The sequence below is a fragment of the Marmota flaviventris genome, chromosome 15, assembly GCF_047511675.1.
Source record: "Marmota flaviventris isolate mMarFla1 chromosome 15, mMarFla1.hap1, whole genome shotgun sequence".
Taxonomy (NCBI): domain Eukaryota; kingdom Metazoa; phylum Chordata; class Mammalia; order Rodentia; family Sciuridae; genus Marmota; species Marmota flaviventris.
The window spans coordinates 26,141,370-26,161,858 of NC_092512.1; the positions used below are offsets into that span (position 1 = coordinate 26,141,370).

At 32.8% G+C, this 20,489-nt stretch overlaps 1 protein-coding gene across 3 annotated transcripts in view; it reads left to right on the plus strand.

Annotated features, from left to right (window-relative positions):
- Csmd3 (CUB and Sushi multiple domains 3) overlaps positions 1-20,489 on the plus strand; it is a 1,133,871-nt gene that overhangs the window by 743,935 nt on the left and 369,447 nt on the right. For all 3 annotated transcript variants that reach the window (XM_027947308.2, XM_027947313.2, XM_027947317.2), the window contains 2 exons: positions 902-1,117; positions 3,153-3,341. In XM_027947308.2, the coding sequence (XP_027803109.2) occupies positions 902-1,117; positions 3,153-3,341 (405 nt within the window). The remainder of the gene's footprint in view (positions 1-901; positions 1,118-3,152; positions 3,342-20,489) is intronic.

Consider the following 20,489-nt stretch of genomic DNA (forward strand, 5'->3'; position numbering starts at 1 on the left):
CTTTGTCTTGGTCTCATTTTATGTCATGTCATTTTTTTGTGTTTTTAACACAACAAGACTCAAAGAATTTCCAGTGTTCAGAGCTAAAATGTAAACAAATAAAGAATGTTGCCATATGCTGAGATTTTTGATGATTTATTTTTGGCCAAGTTAAACAATAAATAAACAAACTACCTCAAATGAAAAATACATATGGTACTTTATGTACAGTATTTTGTTTTGTTTTGTTTTTGATAAAAAGAAATATTGTACCTGAAATTGTCTTTTACATGTGTTCTAGATAATTTCATTAAAAGCTAACATAAAAACACCATAGGACCACAGTAAGACTACTGCATAATCACCAGTGTGCAATAAATGAAAATGCCCCAAAGTTTCAAATCTTGATAAAGATGCTGAACAACTACATTTAAATATGCAAATGTAAATCAGCATGGCCATTTTGTAAAACAGTATTTGTTAAAGCTGACCATATTCTAATTCTACTCCTAGATATTTATCCAACATTTGTTCATCAAAAGAAATACTTTAATGCTCATAGTAGCACTTTCTACATATGTGATAAAATGCAAAATACCTTAATGACCACAAACACATAAATGAATGTGGTATAGGATATACAATGAAAGGTTATACTACATATCATTTTTTATTATTTTTTAAAATAACCCACAATTACATTCAATAATATAGATGAACCTTACATATCTAATGTTGAATAGAAGCCATCACACAAAAGAGTACATAATTATGTTATAATACCTTTGGAATGTTGTATGGCATTGAATTTCATTTCCAAAAAAAAATCAATTATAAGAGGCATGCTGGTTTTGCTTTGGTAGTAGCTCTCTGTGATTTACTGATGTACCCTGTGAATCTAATTTTCCATTTTATTTAATAGGTGTGCAATTCAACTTTCACACTTTTCATTTGGAAGACCATCATGACTACTTACTGATCACAGAGAATGGTAGTTTTACTCAACCGCTGGCACGCCTGACTGGTTCAGAACTTCCTTCAACAATCAATGCTGGTCTCTATGGAAATTTCAGAGCCCAACTGCGCTTCATTTCAGATTTTTCAATATCGTATGAAGGATTCAACATTACATTTTCTGGTGAGAAAACAAAAACAAACAAAAAACTAAAAAAAAATTCCTTTAGTACCTTTAAAAATTTGTTTTTAAAATATTAGCATAGTTTATAGTATAACAGGGGAAACTGAAGAAAAAAATTTAAATAGAAAAAGAAGACAAATATCTTTTAGCAAGTTTTAAAGAAAATCTGGAATACCTTGACGATTGTCTTTAGTAATAAATTAAAGAGAAATTTTAAACAAAAGCAAAAATACAAATTAATTGATTAAAAATTTACTAAAGCACAATAATTACATTTCCTTTGCTTAAAACGACTGTGGAATTCTTACAAATGGAAAAGCCAGATAAAATTTCTAGTGAAATTAGAATGAGTTTTAATTACACTAAAAATTGAAATGTGAGTTGTAGTTTTTTTACTTGGAAAAAGTATAGTAACAGACCAAGATTAATATAAACTCATTAATTTATTTTTTTGGAAGCGGATGATCTAGAAACAAATTAACATCATTACCCTTTCTTATAAAATAACCTCACTTACAGACAAAAGAATGACTTGAATTCCAGGGGTTAAAATTTATAAGACCAAATAGAATAAAAAATTCACAACACTTAGAATTTTACTTTGTAGTTGAATGAAATAATGATGTAAATAGTTATTTTTTGTTTTTGTTTTTCTTACCCTTTTTTGAGGAGGAAGGTACTAGGGATTGAACCCAGAGGTGCTTTACCATTGAGCACCCCTGCCCTTTTAATTTTTTTTGAGACAGTGTCTTACTAACTAAGTTTCTTAGCACTTCATTAAGTTGCTGAAGCTGGCCTCAAACTTGGGATACTATAACTCAGCCTCCCAAGCCACTGGGATTACAAGAGTGCACCAAAGTAGCTATTTCTTAACAAGGAGAAAAATAAATAAGTAAATCTTATGTCAATTGGCTCTTATTAATATTGTAATATATATGCACACACATTGGGCTTGGGATGTGGCTCAGTGGTAAAGCATTTGCCTAGCATACACAAGGCCCTAGGTTCAATCCCCAGCACCACCACCACAACAACAATAACAACAACAAAAAATTTTCATAAATATGCATATACATTGACATTACAAATGATGATCTTGCTGTACATTAAAATTGTTATTATATATGAACATATATACATATACACCCAATGATATAAATGCTGATCTTGCTCTTAAGCAATTACCCTTTTGCTTCTAAAATAATTAAGGTCTTCTATAATGAACAGTAAATGAGCCTAATCAGTTTTAACCTGGAATTTAAAAAAATATATCTGAATACATTTCTAAACTAAGAAAATATTAGCTAATCAATGTGAAATAATTCTTGCTTATCTTTATTGAAATTACATGGGGTAAGTGCTCTGAGGATATATTTAGTTAAGGTGCTTCTTGGGATTGCATATGTTACAATGTTAATCAATTCTATCATACTTTTGACATGTATTTATTTGTTCATTTTCATGATGTTTATTCATTGCTTGGGGAAAAGATCCTGTATGGATCTATAATGTAATACTTATCAGTGTAAGGGCACTTGGTCTTACATAAAATTTTGCATCTCAAGTCAGATGTTTTTCAAATATGGGTTAATTAAGTTTCTGTATACTGGAGGCACAAGAGCTGTTGTCATTTAAATTAAAACCACTAAGTGAAATGTATTTTTGTACTATGAATGACTTCATTCCAAATGTTATTTTGTGTTTGAAAATATGTGGTTATTGTAAGTAAAAAAAAAAAATCTATGAAATGTAAAAGTTTCTAATGTAGGAAAAAATAAAAACAAAAGATAAACAACCACATTTGCAACTTATCACTGGCACATGCCATTTTTTAATCTATGTTGAATTTCACATGTAAAGGTATTCATTGTTGTTAGATATTTCCCATTAACGTATTCTCTTTGTTGTATATATAGTTAATTTTTAAATATATGCCTTCATTCAAGTGAAGGCAAAGAATATACTCTTATATAACCACTACTTTTTTTGTTGTCCTTCCCTCCTCTCGGAGGGGTTCTTTCCCCCTAACTTACAGAATATAACCTTGAGCCTTGTGAAGACCCTGGAATTCCCCAATATGGTAACCGAATTGGGTTCAACTTTGGGGTTGGTGACACTCTGACCTTCTCATGCTCATTGGGTTATCGACTGGAAGGAACATCAGAGATTATCTGTCTTGGTGGTGGACGGCGAGTGTGGAGTGCACCTCTGCCAAGGTGTGTGGGTACGTGGTCAGCTGCTTTCATTTGCTTGTATGTGTAGTCACTGTCCATGGAGTTGCATGGTTACATACCTTCTTTTTATATAATCTGTTGAAATTCTTCATTTGTTTCATATTAGTTATTTCTATTTTTTTCAAGTTGGTGTATCTCAATTAATTTGTCTACTGCTGCAATCCAGCAACCATGCTTCTAAATTTGTTTTCAGATGTTGATGATAAAGAATGAATAAGATAGATAGATGATAGATAATAGAACTATAGAAAGTGGAATCTAAAATGGAAGTACTCCTAATATAATGTGTTTTTATAAACTAAGTTGATAGGCCAAAGAGACACCAGATTATACTCAATATGGTAAGAGATAAAATAATGCTGATATTCTCATTGCTTCCTATATTCCAGGGATTATAACAGGTGTCTGATTTACATGAAAAATATTTTGTCAGACTCAAAGGAACTCATAACAATGTTATAGCACTACAGTTGTAACTGTTTTTCAAATGAGATATTATTTCATAAAGCTATCGAAAATTCTCACAAACATTGAATTTGAATTTAACTGTAGGTCAAAGATCTATGTGAGCTATAATATGCTACAAAATCAGACAAATTGGTTGAGTTTCTCTACTAAAATGGTTTTATAAACTAGATTGATAGATTGGAAGGACACCAGATTATACTTAATGCAGTAGGTGTTAAAACAACATCTACATTCTGATTGTTTCCTATAGTCCAGAGATTGTTCCAGGTATCTAATTTATATAGAATGTCTCTTTTCAGCCTCATAAGGTAACTCATAACAATGAGATAAACCTGTGTTTCAAATCCTTGTCTTATTTTCTTGATACAAAATGCCCTCCAGAAGAAAATACAAATAAAGAAGAGGAGACCCTCTGTGATAGTTTTCTATTGATGCAACAAACTATTGGACATAAAATAACTTGAGAAAGGATTTATTTTGGCTTATGGTTTCAGAGGTTTTAGTCCATGATCAACTGACTCCATTGCTTTTAGACCTGTGATGAGGCAGAACATCATGGCAGGGAGCACATAGTGGAACAAACCTGCTCACCTTGTGGAGCCTGGAAGCAAAGAAAGAGGGGAGAGAGCTTGGGTCCCAATATAACCTTCAAGGGCACACCCAAAATAACCAATTTGCTTCCAAGAGGCCTCACCTCCTAAAGGTTGCACGGCCTCCCAGTAGCTCCCACAGCAGTGCCAAGCCTTTAGCACTGGTCTTTGGGGGAATCTCTGACCCAAATCATAACACATGGTTGTTTTCTTTTTTTTCTTTGACATATTGTTCAGGATGTAGCCTTCCAGGTTGATGTGAGTCTGAAGACTTTTATACTAATGAATTTGTTTTCCTAGCTTCCTAGAGTTATATAAAAAGATGAGTTGATATGTAACAGATGACTTTCTTTTTAAGATCACAGATTTTTATAGAAATTGTACAAGCAACCACAGAGGCTTGAAGTTGGCGGTGGCAGGGGAGGGTTGATAAGCAGACACACTTTCTGAACATCTCCTCCAGAAAGCTATGTAGAATGTATTCCTTCAGTTTTTATTTTGTTTGTTATTTTCATTTATTTATTTTTGTCCTGCTGTTGCCAGATTTGAAATGGTCATACTGTCCTGAATTATGTGTTTCCATACTTTTTAAGTGTGATTATTTCCAAAGCTTAGTTAATGGCAACCTTAGGAATAATCCATGCAAAGTATTCTAAGTGCCTGATCATTTGATATTGGGAACATTCACTTTTCCAAACTTCATTTTTCTAATTTGAAAAATGGTTTATCTCATTGTTATGATTTTTTATGAAGCTGAAAAGAGATATTTTATATAAATCAGATACCTGGAACAATTCCTGAACTATAGGAAACAATCAGAATATAGATGTTCATTAACTCCTACTATATTAAGTATAACCTGGTGTCATTCCAGTTTATCATTCTAATATATAAAACCATTTTAGTAGAGAATTATTCTATTATTCCATTTTTAAAACACTAATTTGATGAGGATCTCCTAGACTCTTTCATAAATCATTATCTTGCTATAATCCTGATATCACTATTCTCCTATTTTTCATTAGAATTTGAGCCTTCAAAATGCTAAATAGTTTACCCATGATCATCAAGTAGTAAGACCGTAATTGTATAGAGATCTATTTCAGCAAACAAACCAATTTTTCCCTCTAGGATTTAGTGAAAGACTAGAGCACTCTAAATCATACAGAATTAATATTTTCTCCTTAAGTACCAAATACATACCAGGCTGTTACACAGGTTCAGAATAATTTTTTTTTTACTTATAGCATTTTAAAGTTTAGTTCACATTTACAATAGGTTTTAATAAATGGATTCATGAAAACTTAACATAGCAAATAAAGTAACTTAAAGTTACTTTTGTTTTATTAAAGTATTTCCTCTAAGAGTGGGTTTGTTCATGGCTAAATGTTTAATGGGAAGGATGAAAGAAAATCACCCTGTGGACAAATTTAGAAAGCAAAGTTTTGCCATGGAATTTTTCTTCCATTTTCAAATTAGCTGTGCTTGCTTTTAAGCTTATTGAAATGTTTAGTGTCTTTTGACCTTAATAAATTCCACTGCAGGTAAACATTTAAGTTACAAAATGGGGAGAAATATTCTTTCAATAGCACAATTTTCTTTAAAAAATTACTTCTCTGAATTTTCTTTGAACTAATATTCATCAGTACTTTGCCTATGCTTTAAACCAAGTGTGTTCCTTTTTTATATTTCTGGTTTGGCATATGTATATGTATATGGTTCTTATTTTTTAACTTTTCAAAGTTCACACTCTTTATCCACAAAATGTACTTTGTTTACAATTATTCTTATGACCAGATGCCCAATTTTAGCAATGCTAGTTTATCTGCACAGTTTTAATTTCTTCTTAAATCCTTTGTATGTTTCTCTTCCTATGTATCTAATGCCAATCCCATATTTCATACTTGCTTTAATAACCATTGATTAGTCCTAGGCATTACGAACCTCACAGAACACTTATGTTTCAAATAATGGCCAAAATATAAGTAAGGAATATTCCTGAAAGGTTTGCTTCTGTTTCAGTTATTTCAAGTCTAAGTAATATTTTCCTGGCACAAGGTTGCAAATGGAAGATGTAGGACCAGAACAAACTATAGATGAAGCTTTAACTTTTATTTTAGTTACAAGATTAATACTAACATTTATTAAAATATTTTATGTATATGTAGATTATATAATATACCCAACTCTTTGTACAGTAAGGCAATTGATAAAACTACTTTTGAAAACGACTTGCTTTTTATTTATTTTTGTTTTTAAGTTCAATGATTATTTGTCATTTAGTGTTTAGGTTAACTGGCATATTTCAGTTACTTTTGAATAATTTAGTGAACTTTTTATTAGGGGTCAGAGATGTATCCCAGTGATAGTGTACTTGCCTAGAACATGCGAGGCACTGGGTTTGATCTCTAGCACTGCCAAAACAAAACAAAACAAAGCAAAACAACAACAACAACAAAGCATAATTATAGCTGTTAGATGAGTAATGAATAACTTTTTATGTTAAGCAATTTCTGCATAGCATATGAATTTATATTTTAAGATAATATTTTAGCAAAATGTTAAAATGTAATATGGTATTTTACATCTATAAATGATGCTTTCACATAATAACTCATTCCATAAACTCAGCTGTTTTGTGCAAGTGGTTAGAGCACAAACTTAGGAGAAGATCTATGACTACCAGAATGTTCTGAGTCCAAGTCCTGTGCTTGGTTCACAGCAGCACAAAATTCTCACATTGGAGATGTTTATAAAGTTAGAAGAAAATCTGACCTTTATTATAATTGATATATGACATCAGAGGACTCCTTATGTTTTTCCTCTGTTGTAATTAGAAATATCTTTTCAACGATGGCCCATTGATCTGGTGTCACTTAGTATAGGAATATTTCTAGAGGAAGGAGAAGGAAGAATCTTGAAGGAAATCAAGAACATATATCCCCTCAGAGGTGGGGATTCTTCTCCCCAGTAGCCTCCATTAAAGATACATAGTTCATATTTGCACTCTAGCTTTTATAAGTTATATGATTTTTGGCAAACTTTAAACATCTTTTTTGCTAACTTTTTTCAAATGTAAAAAGTGGACAATACATTCAAATGGCAAGATAAGTCATGTGAATCACCTCCAGAACTGTTGAACACATGATATTTGATCAAAAATGTTAGTCCATTTCCTTTGTCATTTTCTTTGTGCCAGAAACTCACTCTACCACCATAACATATAGCCAGTTATCATTAAGGCCATTATGACTGACAGCTGTAATGAGTGATTTTTACCAACCAGCAAGAGAGAGGAAAGTAGAGGAAGAAGATTACTGAATGATTAAAATGAAAGTTTACCTTTTATAATACATATCTGTAATTGTGCTTCACATTTTGGAAAATATAAGACTATCAAGGAAAGAATATTTCAGTCAAGAAATTTTATATTTAAGTGATTTTTCTGCAGAGCTGTGCCCTAAGGAAATATTTTTATAGGATTACCTTTATTTGTGGGGGGGGGGGAGGTGCTGGGGATTAAACTCAGGGGCACTTGACCACTGAGCCATATCCCCAGCCCTATTTTGTATTTTATTTAGAGACAGGTTCTCACTGAGTTACTTTATGCTTCACTGTTGCTGAGGCTGGCTTTGAACTTGCAATCTTCCTGCCTCAGCCTCCCAAATACTCTAAGATTACAGGTGTGCTCCACCACACCCGGCTCTGATTACCTTTTTTAAAGAGGAAACCAAATGTACAAAAGAAAATATGTACAAGTAGTTTTAAAATAAGAAATATTGTCCTTTTTGGGTTAAGACATAAGTACTTGATTTCCTTTTCTAATGTTCAAATTACAAAACATGCGAGTGTTTTCATTTGCCGCCTTTTTTATATTGGGAAAACTTTTTATGTCTTGACTCAGCATCCAAATATACCAGGATCCAAGCCATGTTGCAAATAAACAAGGAGCTGATGAAAGTAGATTAGCAAGTTAAATATTAGTAATGATTTGTCTTTAGGCAGGAATCCACAAATTTTAACAAGCCTACATTTTTCAAAGTCGTTTTGAAGACACTAATTCATTCATCCTCATATCCCTCCATTTAACACATTTACTTCTGTTTCTAATTTCATGTGTCATTGATTTTTTTTTAAATATGACCTTGGACAAGTACAAACATCTTTTCTTAATCATGAGTCAAATGAGAAAAATGGTAACTACATTACACATCTACATATTTTCTTCACTTTCTGACTTTTTAGCTAATGTGGTATTGTTAATTATTTTTTAAGTTTAAAAGTAAATGTTGACAAAGGGAGAAACTGAGTGTGCAGCATATTCAGGATTATCATTGTAACTTCTCTGCAAATCTAAAACTATTCAAAAAAATTTAAATATTTTAAATAAAAGATGAAATATATTTGAAGAGGCAATTCATCATTAAACAAATTGTATTTAATTCCATCTTATCCCCTAGGATCTCTATAAAAAATTATAGCCATAAGATACTTACCTATGTACTATCAAGCTGTTCAATATTATGAATGTATGATCATGTAGAAAGCAAATTATTAATTAAGATACTTGAATTGCTCTTGCAGTCAATGATTAATTAGCTGGGTGACTTTAAGCAAATATCTTAATTATTGTGTTTCTCTTTTGTGAAAAGGATGATGCCAATATGAGTTCTATTCAATACAAATATTTTTTTGTCAAGATGAAATAAAATATTAGATAGAAAAGTACTTTGATAAGCTATATACAGAGATGTATTCTATGTTTTATAGCATAATTATGACTGTACTGATTTCAAAAGTTTACAATGTAAAAAAAAATCTATAATGTTATGTTAACATTTATTCACATTTTGTGTTTTTTAGAGTTTCTTTGTTTATTAATTTGTTTGTTTATCTGTTTATTAGAACTAGGATAGGGATTATTAAAACTTGGGACAAATTTACCACTGAGATACCTTCTCAGATCATTTTATCTTGAAACAAGACCTTGCTAAGTTGCTTTAGGCATCACTAAATTGCTGATGCTGGTCTTTGTTGTTCTCCTTCGTTAGTCTCCTGAATTGCTGAAATTATATACATTTCTCACACCTTATGAAGTAAGCAAAGGAGAGATGATTCCTATGTGAGAGCTTAGAAAATACATGCTTGGAAAGGTCACAAGTAAGGGGTGAAAGGGATTGTGTCAGAAACCAACTCTCATAATTCTTAAACCAGTGTTGTGTAGCATCCAGGTAGCCTTGTCTTATATACTTATTTATTGAGGCAGCATTCTGAAACTGTAAAACTAAAATTTTTTATCAATAAACCAAGGTTGAGCAATTTTTTTTCTTGTAAAGTGCAAGGTGGTGAATATTTAAGGTTCTGCAGATCACATATTTTAGTTACAACTACTGAAATTTGTTATTATATTATGAAAGCAATAACAGGCACTACATAAATGATCAGATATGGCTGTGTTTCAGTAAGCTTTATTTACAAAAGCAAGCAACAAATTAGATATAGCATAGGGCCATAGTTTGCTAGCTCCAGTCAACCTAAATATCCCCTTTGTATGTGAGAATTTACTAGTCATTCATCTATTAAGGGCAATAGAAAGAATCCTTTTCCCACTCAACATTTTTTCATCTTGGACTTTGTTTATAAATCAACACGTTATGTATTACCAAGAGAATAGATTCTCATATTTTTACAGAAAGAGTATTAGAATGTGTGTGTGTGTGTGTGTGTGTGTGTACCTGTGTATGAATACTGAAGTAGTTTATGGTTAACATAATTCTCAGACATCTCCAAGTCCATCCATATATCCGTATCTTTTCTGATACCAAGTCTGCATTTCCAGCTGTACACTAGACTTCTCCATATGGATGTTCTCCCACAAGCACATTGATTTCACAGTGCCAAAATTGAACTCATTATCTTCTCAGCCAAATCAACTCTTCCTTCTGTACTCTTTATTTCAGTTACAGCATCATTCTCATCCAATCACCCAAGCTAGAAATTGCATCATCTTTCACTCCTTCCTCCTTTTCTTTCTCTCTATGCATATTGGAGTAGTCACTGAGACTTTCCACCTAAAACTATTGCTCATATTTATTCCCATTTCCATTCTCATCGCCCTTATCCTTTCTCAGCCCTCATTAGTCCTTATAAAGATTTACATAACAGCATAATAATAGTGTGTGCTAGGCATTGCACTAAGATGTGTGTGTATTTATATACATATAAATTTCTCCTTAGATATTAGTTTTTAAAAATAATTTAAGAGGATATCATTTTCCCATTTTATAGAGTAACTAGATTAAGTACATAACTGGTAAATAGCTTGAAACCAACTCTTGCTGCCTTGAATGTTCATATTTTAACTATATGTATTATCACACTATATTAACTCTTTCTATATGGACCTATTTCCAGGTTTCCCTCATCTAAGTTATGTTTAATATTGTTACTAGTTTTATTAGCTTTTAATTGGTGAATAATGGTACCATGAACCTAAGAGTCTTGAAACAACATATTTTCTTCTCTCATGGTTTCTGGGGGTTTGGAGGCTGTGCATGGTATAGCTGGATCCTCTTCTCAGCTATATCAAGGTGTTGACTAGAATTAAACTCTCATCTGATATTCAAGGTCCTTTTCCAAACTCACGTGGTTGTATTGGAAATAATCAGTTCCTTGTAGTTATGGAACTGAGAGCTTCAGCACTTTGATTAGCTTCAATCACAGTTTCTTGTCAGCTTATCCAACACAGTTGTTTTCTTCATAAGCCAGCAAAGATTGGCTAATAAATCTTCTAAAAAGATGAAATTTATAGAATGTAACATAACCACAGGGAGTAATGAAGAACAAGTCACAGGTCCACCCACACCCAAGGAGAGGGGATTACCCTGAAGCAATGAGTATCATGGGGTTTACCTGTAGGTATTCTGACCGTGGAAATCTACAGGGAAACATTCCCCTGGTGAGCAAACTCCTGGGGGTAACTGGCACCCTGTTTCCCATGCTTGGAATGCCCCACAGTTTCCCCCTTAATAACTTAAGATAACTATGCAGGTGCGCTATCTACTTTCTATGGTGGTATCCTTTGTTTGCTTCTCTACAGGTATCTTTACAGGTTTCTTAATATTTACCTTAGATTCTGTCCACCATACCAGTTATCTTTAGACAACCAAAACATCTGTCCGTTTCCTGATTAAATCATGAAGTGATTTTACATTGCTACTAGATAAGATCAATGTTCTCAAGTTCCTTCAGTTAGCCTTAGATTTTCCTACAGTCTTTCTCATATAGACCAATATGCAATCTAGAATATAGCAACACGATGGTGCATGCCATTCTGAACACTTTTATTCTAAGCATTTTTTATACTTCATTAAAGATATGTTGAAATCTAGTCCATGCAAATGTCCTAACTCTCCCTTATGTTAGCATAGTCATATACAAAAGATTTTTTTAAGAGTATTGGTTAGAAAGAGCTGGATGGAGGGGTGAATGCCTGTAAGCCCAGCTTTGAGGACAGTTTCTGCAACTTGTCAAGACGCTGTCTCAGAATGAAAAAAAAAAAAGGATAGGGATATAGCTTGGTAGTACAATATCCGTTGAGTCATTCCCAAGTGCCACAGGAAAACGTATAGTACAATGATAAAACACTAAATGGATTTTTCGATTGCTGGACTAGCCTTTAAATTTTTGTCTGCTGAGTTTTCATTCCTATCACCCTACGTACTAGTTTAAGATAGCATTATCTAACATTATCTCTTATTATTTTAATACCCAAAAGATCTTTATAGTCTTGATTCTTGTCTCTTTTCCCAAAACTAAATGATGGAGTCAAAATAAATCTCCTGGGATACAAAAGTCACCTTATTTACTCATTCTGATAAAGCCTACTTGACCATTCAAGAGTGCTTTTACATATCCTTACAAGTTTCATGAGATTTTCTGTATTTTCCCTTTCTTGATCTCATCCTGCTATATTGAATTGCTTTTTTATTTTTTATCTACAACATTGTTTAGCATATAGAAAGCTTTCAGCAAATCTGAGTTGATAAAGAAATCCAAATATATAGCATAGACAAAACCCTACTACTTCCAAATTTTCAACTTGTTAACTTTCATTTATATAAACAAAGCTGTATTCCAGGGGAAAATAAAGTCTATTTGCACTAGTACTAATAAAGGATTATGTATGCCATTTCAGTCTGGGCTGTCACATTGTTCCTTATTCTATAATGTATTTCTGTGTTATTATTACCACATAACCCTTAAACTCTAACAAGTAAACCAACCAAACAACAAGCAATGAATGTGCTTGAGAAGACCTACTAAGAACAGGTTTATAATTGTGATAAAAAAGATAAATATGTAAATATTGAACATGGTAAGAAATGATAAATCTTGTACCTGTGAATGCAATAAATCTTTCCCTAATGTGTAGCAAAATTCAGAACTCAACAAGGAGAATAGCTGACTCAACACTTTTTCAATAATTTAAAAGGAAAATTTTTTAAAAAGTACTCATGAAAACTGAGTATCCATAAGAATGGGAAGAACCAATGAACATTTCCTATTAAATTAAGTTACGTTGAACACTCTGAGCTTAAAACTTTCTCATTGATTTGGGACTTATGAACGTATAGATTTTCAGAAAGCCTTTCAGAATCTAAATAGACCAGTAGGAGGTAAGCCTTGGAATTTACCTTATTTTACCATACCTGGCTTATGATTACAGGCTGTTTTTAGGTATGAGCTCCTTGAATTGGAGGCTTGTGTCTTAGTTATCTTTATACACCTGTGTCAGCCATGAACTCTGGCATTAGCATAGATAATCTACATGAGCCTAAGACAATATTAAGTCAATTCATTATGTAATCATATGAACCAAATAAACATTGACGTATGTGATGACTACCTTTAAAAGACCTTCACCTTCTGAGCATGTGTTATTTGTCTTAAATTTCTGTGGGCAAAAATGTTCTTAGTTTTTAATTTTATGAGGACTTAAAACAGCAGACTCCTAAAAATACCTCATTCCCCATGTATGTTGTGATCTGAGTATAAACCTTGTTGCAAGCTAAAATCTGTCTGTTAATTGGAAAGCTAGAAAAATGAGTTGGACTTGGGGATTACATAGAGGACAAAGACATTTTTAGAAATAGTTTGAGATACAGAAGAGGGGCAAAGAAAAGAGTTTTTATAAGAATCTATGCTTCAGAGTCTTGTCCCTGAAATAATTGCAAAGGGAGAGTATCACCAGAAAAAAATCACAAAAGTACCAGAAGAAGTTGATCTTTGTATATGTACTCTGGGTGCCTTCTTCCTGATTTTGGAATATGTTCAAGTTCAGAAATACCTGGAACATACATTTCCTTCAGCTGTGTCTAAAAACTTAATGTAGACAAATTGGAAAACATGTTTAAAAGAAAAAGATAAAAAAAAGGGGGGGGGAGTAGAACTCTGAATTGTATTTAAAAGGGAAATGAATCTTGTAAAATTAGCTTTTAAAATCTGATATTCATAATCCCTGTCATAAGACAAACTAACTTTATGTTTTAGCTTAATATATCATTACTTAATTAGAAGGTAGGTTCCTAGTACATATTATTGCCGGTTAAGAAATGTTTTACCTTAGGTAATAATAAAAGCTAATATTTACTGTGTGTTTATTATATTCCAGGCATGTTTTTATGAGGTATGAATAAGGACACTGAGATGCAGGGCAGTTAAGTAATTTTCCCTAAGAGAATATATTAACATTGTTTTTATTCAAAGTAGGTTAGGTTGGAAGCAAATCTTTGCTATACATAAATATGAGCCATAAAGAATAAAAGCATTATAAAAGTCAATATAGTTCTGATATTCTGCATGTCCCCAAACTGATTCTTGCCTACAACAGTGACATCTGTGGCTCTAAGGAAATACTGTCGTTTGGCAGTGTAGATAACTGGAGGAGATAATTAAATGTTATTGCTACTTGTAACTGAATTAGATTTTGATGCCATGTCTCAGGAGAGGGTAGGATTTAATTGAAGTTGCAGTAGACCTACAGTACCTAAAATCTTTTGAAACTGGTAAGGTCACTTGGATTAAAAAATATTTCCAATCCCTTGTTTTTATAAAGTCTGTGTGTCTTATTTGTTTTGTATATGTGTATACATAGTTTTTTTCCCCCATTGTAGTCTCATAGTAATAGTAGAGCGTATGTTTGCCATTAGTAGGGAGGTTGATTCCTAATAAAGGGTTTTATTGTTTGTCATCTAGTAATGCACTTAGCTAAAATATGTTCAGATGTACTTAGGGCTTTGAAAACAAACAAACAAAAAAGAACATTGAAATAAACTAGAACTATCAATTAGTAACAGTGCATTGTACTAAGGAACCAGTCAGTCTGAAATTCAGAGGCACTAATGGGGTAGGTTTAGAATAAGACCCCAAGAGTGGGACTGTGTTTATTCTGCCTACTAATGCATTCAGTCCATAATCAAGCATATGAAATAAAATGAACCTCATTTTTATCATCTATATTGTTTGTTTTCTCTTCATCTCATGCTTATCCTTCTCAAATTCGACTCCTTTAATACAGAATAAAGCAACTGAAGTCATTATCCACTATTTATTATAACAAGACAGTTGCTATGGAAATATTATAATGTTGTAAAATAAGCATCATAAATTAAATCCAAAGTCAAGAATGAGAAATATGAGTTCAGGTATGAGATATTATGCTTATGAAAATAAACATTAGCTTTTTATATCCTTGGTATCTATTTAGCCTATACAAAGACATATTTATCAACTTAATTACATACAAGTTTTACTTTTTAAAAACGTTTTTTACAAACCAAAATACCTTTTATAACTTGCCCAAACCCTCACACAAGTTTTGTATTATATCTCCTGTTTATTTTGAGAACATAGTAATCTTTGCAACAAACAAATCTGTCTTTTGAACACAACATTAAGCAAGCTAAATTCTAGCCTACTTTGGAGCCATCCTAACATGAAAAAGGACAAGAGGAAAGGCAGAGCCTTAATTCAGGTGAGGCTGGCCTCTTGACAAATCTTAAAGTATTTTATTTCTAAAGCTAATCTTTGCCTTTTAAAGCGTATCATTCCATCCTACACAGTTGTCATGTATTATTTCTTGAATCTATCATGTTAACATGATACAACATTACATCTAAAACATGAATCAAACAGAAAGGCTAAGATGGCTCTTAACAAATCAGACTGTCCTTATTAACTCCACAAAATACATTTAAATTCCCATCCCAGTGTAAAGAGTAACACAAAATTTTATACATAATTTATTGTAACAGGTTACCTTTATCTAGTTATACAATATTAAATGGCATAAATACCAGTGAAATTAATTACTTCTATATTAATATGAAGGAAGCTATTGCTACAGTAATTTTTGTTTGGAGAATACCAATTTGGTAAAATGCTCTCCTAAGCTTTACATTTTAAAAGACTTGTATACTTGAAGAATATGAATACATCTAATATACAGAGAAGCCAGTAATATTTAAGGTCACAATTGCACAGATGTCCTTCTATTAACTAAGTTTAACTTTCAAAGCAAAATTTAGAATCCATAGTATATGGTAACAATAATCACAGGTCTTCATGGGTTAGTAGTACTAGCAAAAAGCAAAGGATAACCTTAAATCTGTTGTACATTTGGGAAACAGTATTAATGATCAGAAATATAATTAGTCAGAGCAAAAAATATAAGGTCTTTAAATGGCAGTGTGGCCCTTCTGTGTCAGATATGTACAAAAGAGAGAACTTAGATCACACTTAGACAAGGCTCAGACACAGTTCTCAGATGTATACATCTCTGCTCACATATATTTAAGGTGTCAACTATATTGTAACCTAAAATAACAATTGTTTATTTAACCACTTATGAACTAAAAATTATTTTATAGACTTTAAAACAGGTACAAATTCTAATTCTTTTAAGACTTAGTTTCCCTACTAATAAAACCTACGACACAAGAATTTATATTGATAGATAAGAGCAGACCACTGTTTTAAGTACCCCATTTTGTTTCTAAATATAGGGAATTAGCATATTAAAGGTTATCCTTAGAAGAAAACCCTTGAAAACTGACTGTGATGATTATAACCAACTTAATCACATCACAAAACTTTTCGAGATTTAACTCCCACAAACCTTTTGCAATTTACTTAGATAGTCTACAACTTGTTTACTTTTCTTACTAAAATATATTTAAAGTAATCAGATATCTCTTCTAACAAACACATTTATGAAAATTAATCCCATTTATGTTAAATCTAATACTCATTTTTTAATATTTTATTTTTATTGTTAGTTGTTCAAAACGTTACAAAGCTCTTGACATATCATATTTCATACATTTGATTCAAGTGGTTTATGAACTCCCATTTTTACCCCATATACAGATTGCAGAATCACATCGGTTACACATCCACATTTTTACATACTGTCATACTAGTGTCTGTTGTATTCTGCTGCCCTTCCTATCCCCTTCCTATACCCCTCCCCTCCCCTCCCCTTCCCTCCCCTCCTCTCTCTTTCTACCCCATCTGTTGTAACTCATTTCTCTCTCTTGTTTTTTTTTTTCCTTTCCTTCTCACTTCCTCTTATATGTAATTTTGTATAACAATGAGGGTCTCCTTCCATTTCCATGCAGTTTCCCTTCTCTCTCCCTTTCCCTCCCACCTCTCATCCCTGTTTAATTGTAATCTTCTTCTCATGCTCTTCCTCCCTGCTCTTTTCTTAGTTGCCCTCCTTATATCAAAGAAGACATTTGGCATTTATTTTTTAGGGATTGGCTAGCTTCACTTAGCATAATCTGCTCTAATGCCATCCATTTCCCTGCAAATGCCATGATTTTCTCATTTTTTAGTGCTGAATAATACTCCATTGTGTATAAATGCCACATTTTTTTATCCATTCATCTATTGAAGGGCATCCAGGTTGGTTCCACAGTCTAGCTATTGTGAATTGTGCTGCTATGAACATCGATGTAGCTGTATCCCTATAATATGCTCTTTTAAGGTCTTTAGGGAATAGTCCGAGAAGGGGAATAGCTAGGTCAAATGGTGGTTCCATTCCCAGGTTTCCGAGGAATCTCCATACTGCTTTCCATATTGGCCGCACCAATTTGCAGGCCCACCAGCAATGTACAAGAGTACCCTTTTCCCCACATCCTCGCCAGCACTTGTTGTTGTTTGACTTCATAATGGCTGCCATTCTTACTGGAGTGAGATGGTATCTTAGGGTGGTTTTAATTTGCATTTCTCTGACTGCTAGAGATGGTGAGCATTTTTTCGTGTACTTGTTGATTGATTGTATGTCCTCCTCTGAGAAGTGTCTGTTCATGTCCTTGGCCCAATTGTTGATTAGGTTATTTGTTTTCTTATTGTTTAATTTTTTGAGTTCTTTCTATACTCTAGATATTAGGGCTCTATCTAAAGTGTGAGGAGTAAAAATTTGTTCCCAGGATGTAGGCTCCCTATTTACCTCTCTTATTGTTTCCCTTGCTGAGAAAAAACTTTTTAGTTTGAGTAAGTCCCATTTGTTGATTCTTGTTTTTAACTCTTGTGCTATGGGTGTCCTATTAAGGAATTTGGAGCCAGACCCCACAATATATACATTAGAGCCAACTTTTCTTCTATCAGACGCAGAGTCTCTGTTTTGATATCAAGCTCCTTGATCCATTTTGAGTTAACTTTTGTGCATGGCGAGAGAAAGGGATTCAGATTCATTTTGTTGCATATGGATTTCCAGTTTTCCCAGCACCATTTGTTGAAGATGCTATCCTTTCTCCATTGCATGCTTTTAGCACCTTTGTCAAATATAAGATAGTTGTAATTTTGTGGATTCGTCTCTGTGTCCTCTATTCTATACCATTGGTCCACCCGCCTATTTTGGTACCAGTACCATGCTGTTTTTGTTACTATTGCTCTGTAGTATAGTTTGAAGTCTGGTATCGCTATACTGCCTGATTCGCACTTCCTGCTTAGAATTGCTTTTGCTATTCTGGGTCTTTTATTTTTCCAGATGAATTACATGATTGCTTTATCTATTTCTACAAGAAATGCCTTTGGGATTTTGATTGGCATTACATTAAACCTATAGAGAACTTTTGGTAATATCGCCATTTTGATGATGCTAGCTCTGCCTGTCCATGAACAGGGTATATTTTTCCATCTTCTAAGATCTTCTTCTATTTCTCTCTTTAGGGTTCTGTAGTTTTCATTGTATAAATCTTTCACCTCTTTTGTTAGGTTGATTCCCAAGTATTTTATTTTTTTTGAGGATATTGTGAATGGGGTGGTTATCCTCATTTCCAATTCAGAAGATTTGTCGCTGATATACACGAATGCCTTTGAGTTATGCGTGTTGATTTTATATCCTGCCACTTTGCTGAATTCATTTATTAGCTCTAGTAGTTTCTTTGTAGAACAGTTTGGGTCTGCTAGGTATAGGATCATGTCATCGGCAAATAATGATAATTTAAGTTCTTCTTTTCCTATCTTTATGCCTTTAATTTCTTTCGTCTAATTGCTCTGGCCAGAATGTCAAGAACTATATTGAATAGAAGCGGTGAGAGAGGGCATCTCTGTCTTGTTCCAGATTTTAGAGAGAATGCCTTCAATTTTTCTCCATTCAGAATGATGCTAGCCTGAGGCTTAGCATAGATAGCGTTTACAATGTTGAGGTAAGTTCCTGTTATCCCTAGTTTTTCTAGTGTTTTGAACATAAAGGGATGCTGTACTTTGTCGAATGCTTTTTCTGCATGTATTGAGATGATCATATGGTTCTTATCTTTAAGTCTATTGATGTGGTGAATAACATTTATTGATTTCCATATATTGAACCAGCCTTGCATCCCAGGGATGAATCCTACTTGATCATGGTGCACAATTTTTTTGATATGTTTTTGTACCCTATTCGCCAGAATTTTATTGAGGATGTTTGCATCTAGTTTCATTAGAGATATTGGTCTGTAGTTTTCTTTCTTTGAAGTGTCTTTGTCTGGTTTCAGAATCAGGGTGATGTTGGCCTCATAGAATGAATTTGGAAGAGCTCCCTCTTTTTCTATTTCCTGAAATAACTTGAAAAGTATTGGTATTAATTCTTCTTTAAAGGTTTTCTAAAACTCCGCTGTATACCCATCCGGTCCTGGGCTTTTCTTGGTTGGTAGTCTTTTGATGGCTTCTTTTATTTCCTCCATTGATATTGGTCTGTTTAAATTGTGTGTATCCTCCTGACTCAATCTGGGCAAATCATATGACTTAAGAAATTTATCGATGTCTTCACTATCTTCTATTTTATTGGAATATAGGGTTTCAAAATAATTTATAATTATCTTCTGTATTTCTGTAGCATCTGTTGTGATATTGCCTTTTTCATCCCGTATGTTAGTAATTTGAGTTCTCTCTCTTCTTCTCTTCGTTAGCATGGCTAAGGGTCTGTCGATCTTATTTATTCTTTCGAAGAACCAACTTTTAGTTTTGTCAATTTTTTCAATAGTTTCTTTTGTTTCAATTTTGTTGATTTCCGCTCTGATTTTAATTCTAATACTCATTTTTAATTGTTAACTTTAGGTCACCATGAAAACCAAAATATCAGACAAGTGTAGTTTACAGTATAAGTCATCATTTCCCTACTAAAGAAAAGTCCTAGAAGCAATGGACAGTACACTTTAAACATTTTGTATAAACCAACACTCTATTGATTTCCTGACCACCTAGAAAAATGTGTGAGTTGATAATTTTAAAGAGATCTGTACTCTTATCTGTTTAATCAATTTAAATTTTCTTAGATTTTAAGTCATATAAACTAAAAGGCATTTTCACCCATTTTTTCAAATGTATGAGCACTCATTTATCTATATGCCAATTCTGGTATCATGTAGGTAATATATAGAAAAGACTCATATGTAGACACAACATATAATACATAGGTGAACACAAATAAACAAAAAAATTGACAGGAAACTAGAATTTTAGAGGTTTCTCTTGAGTCAAGATAGAAGAAAGAAATAGAGGGTTACAAGACTTCAGATAGATAAAATAAGACAA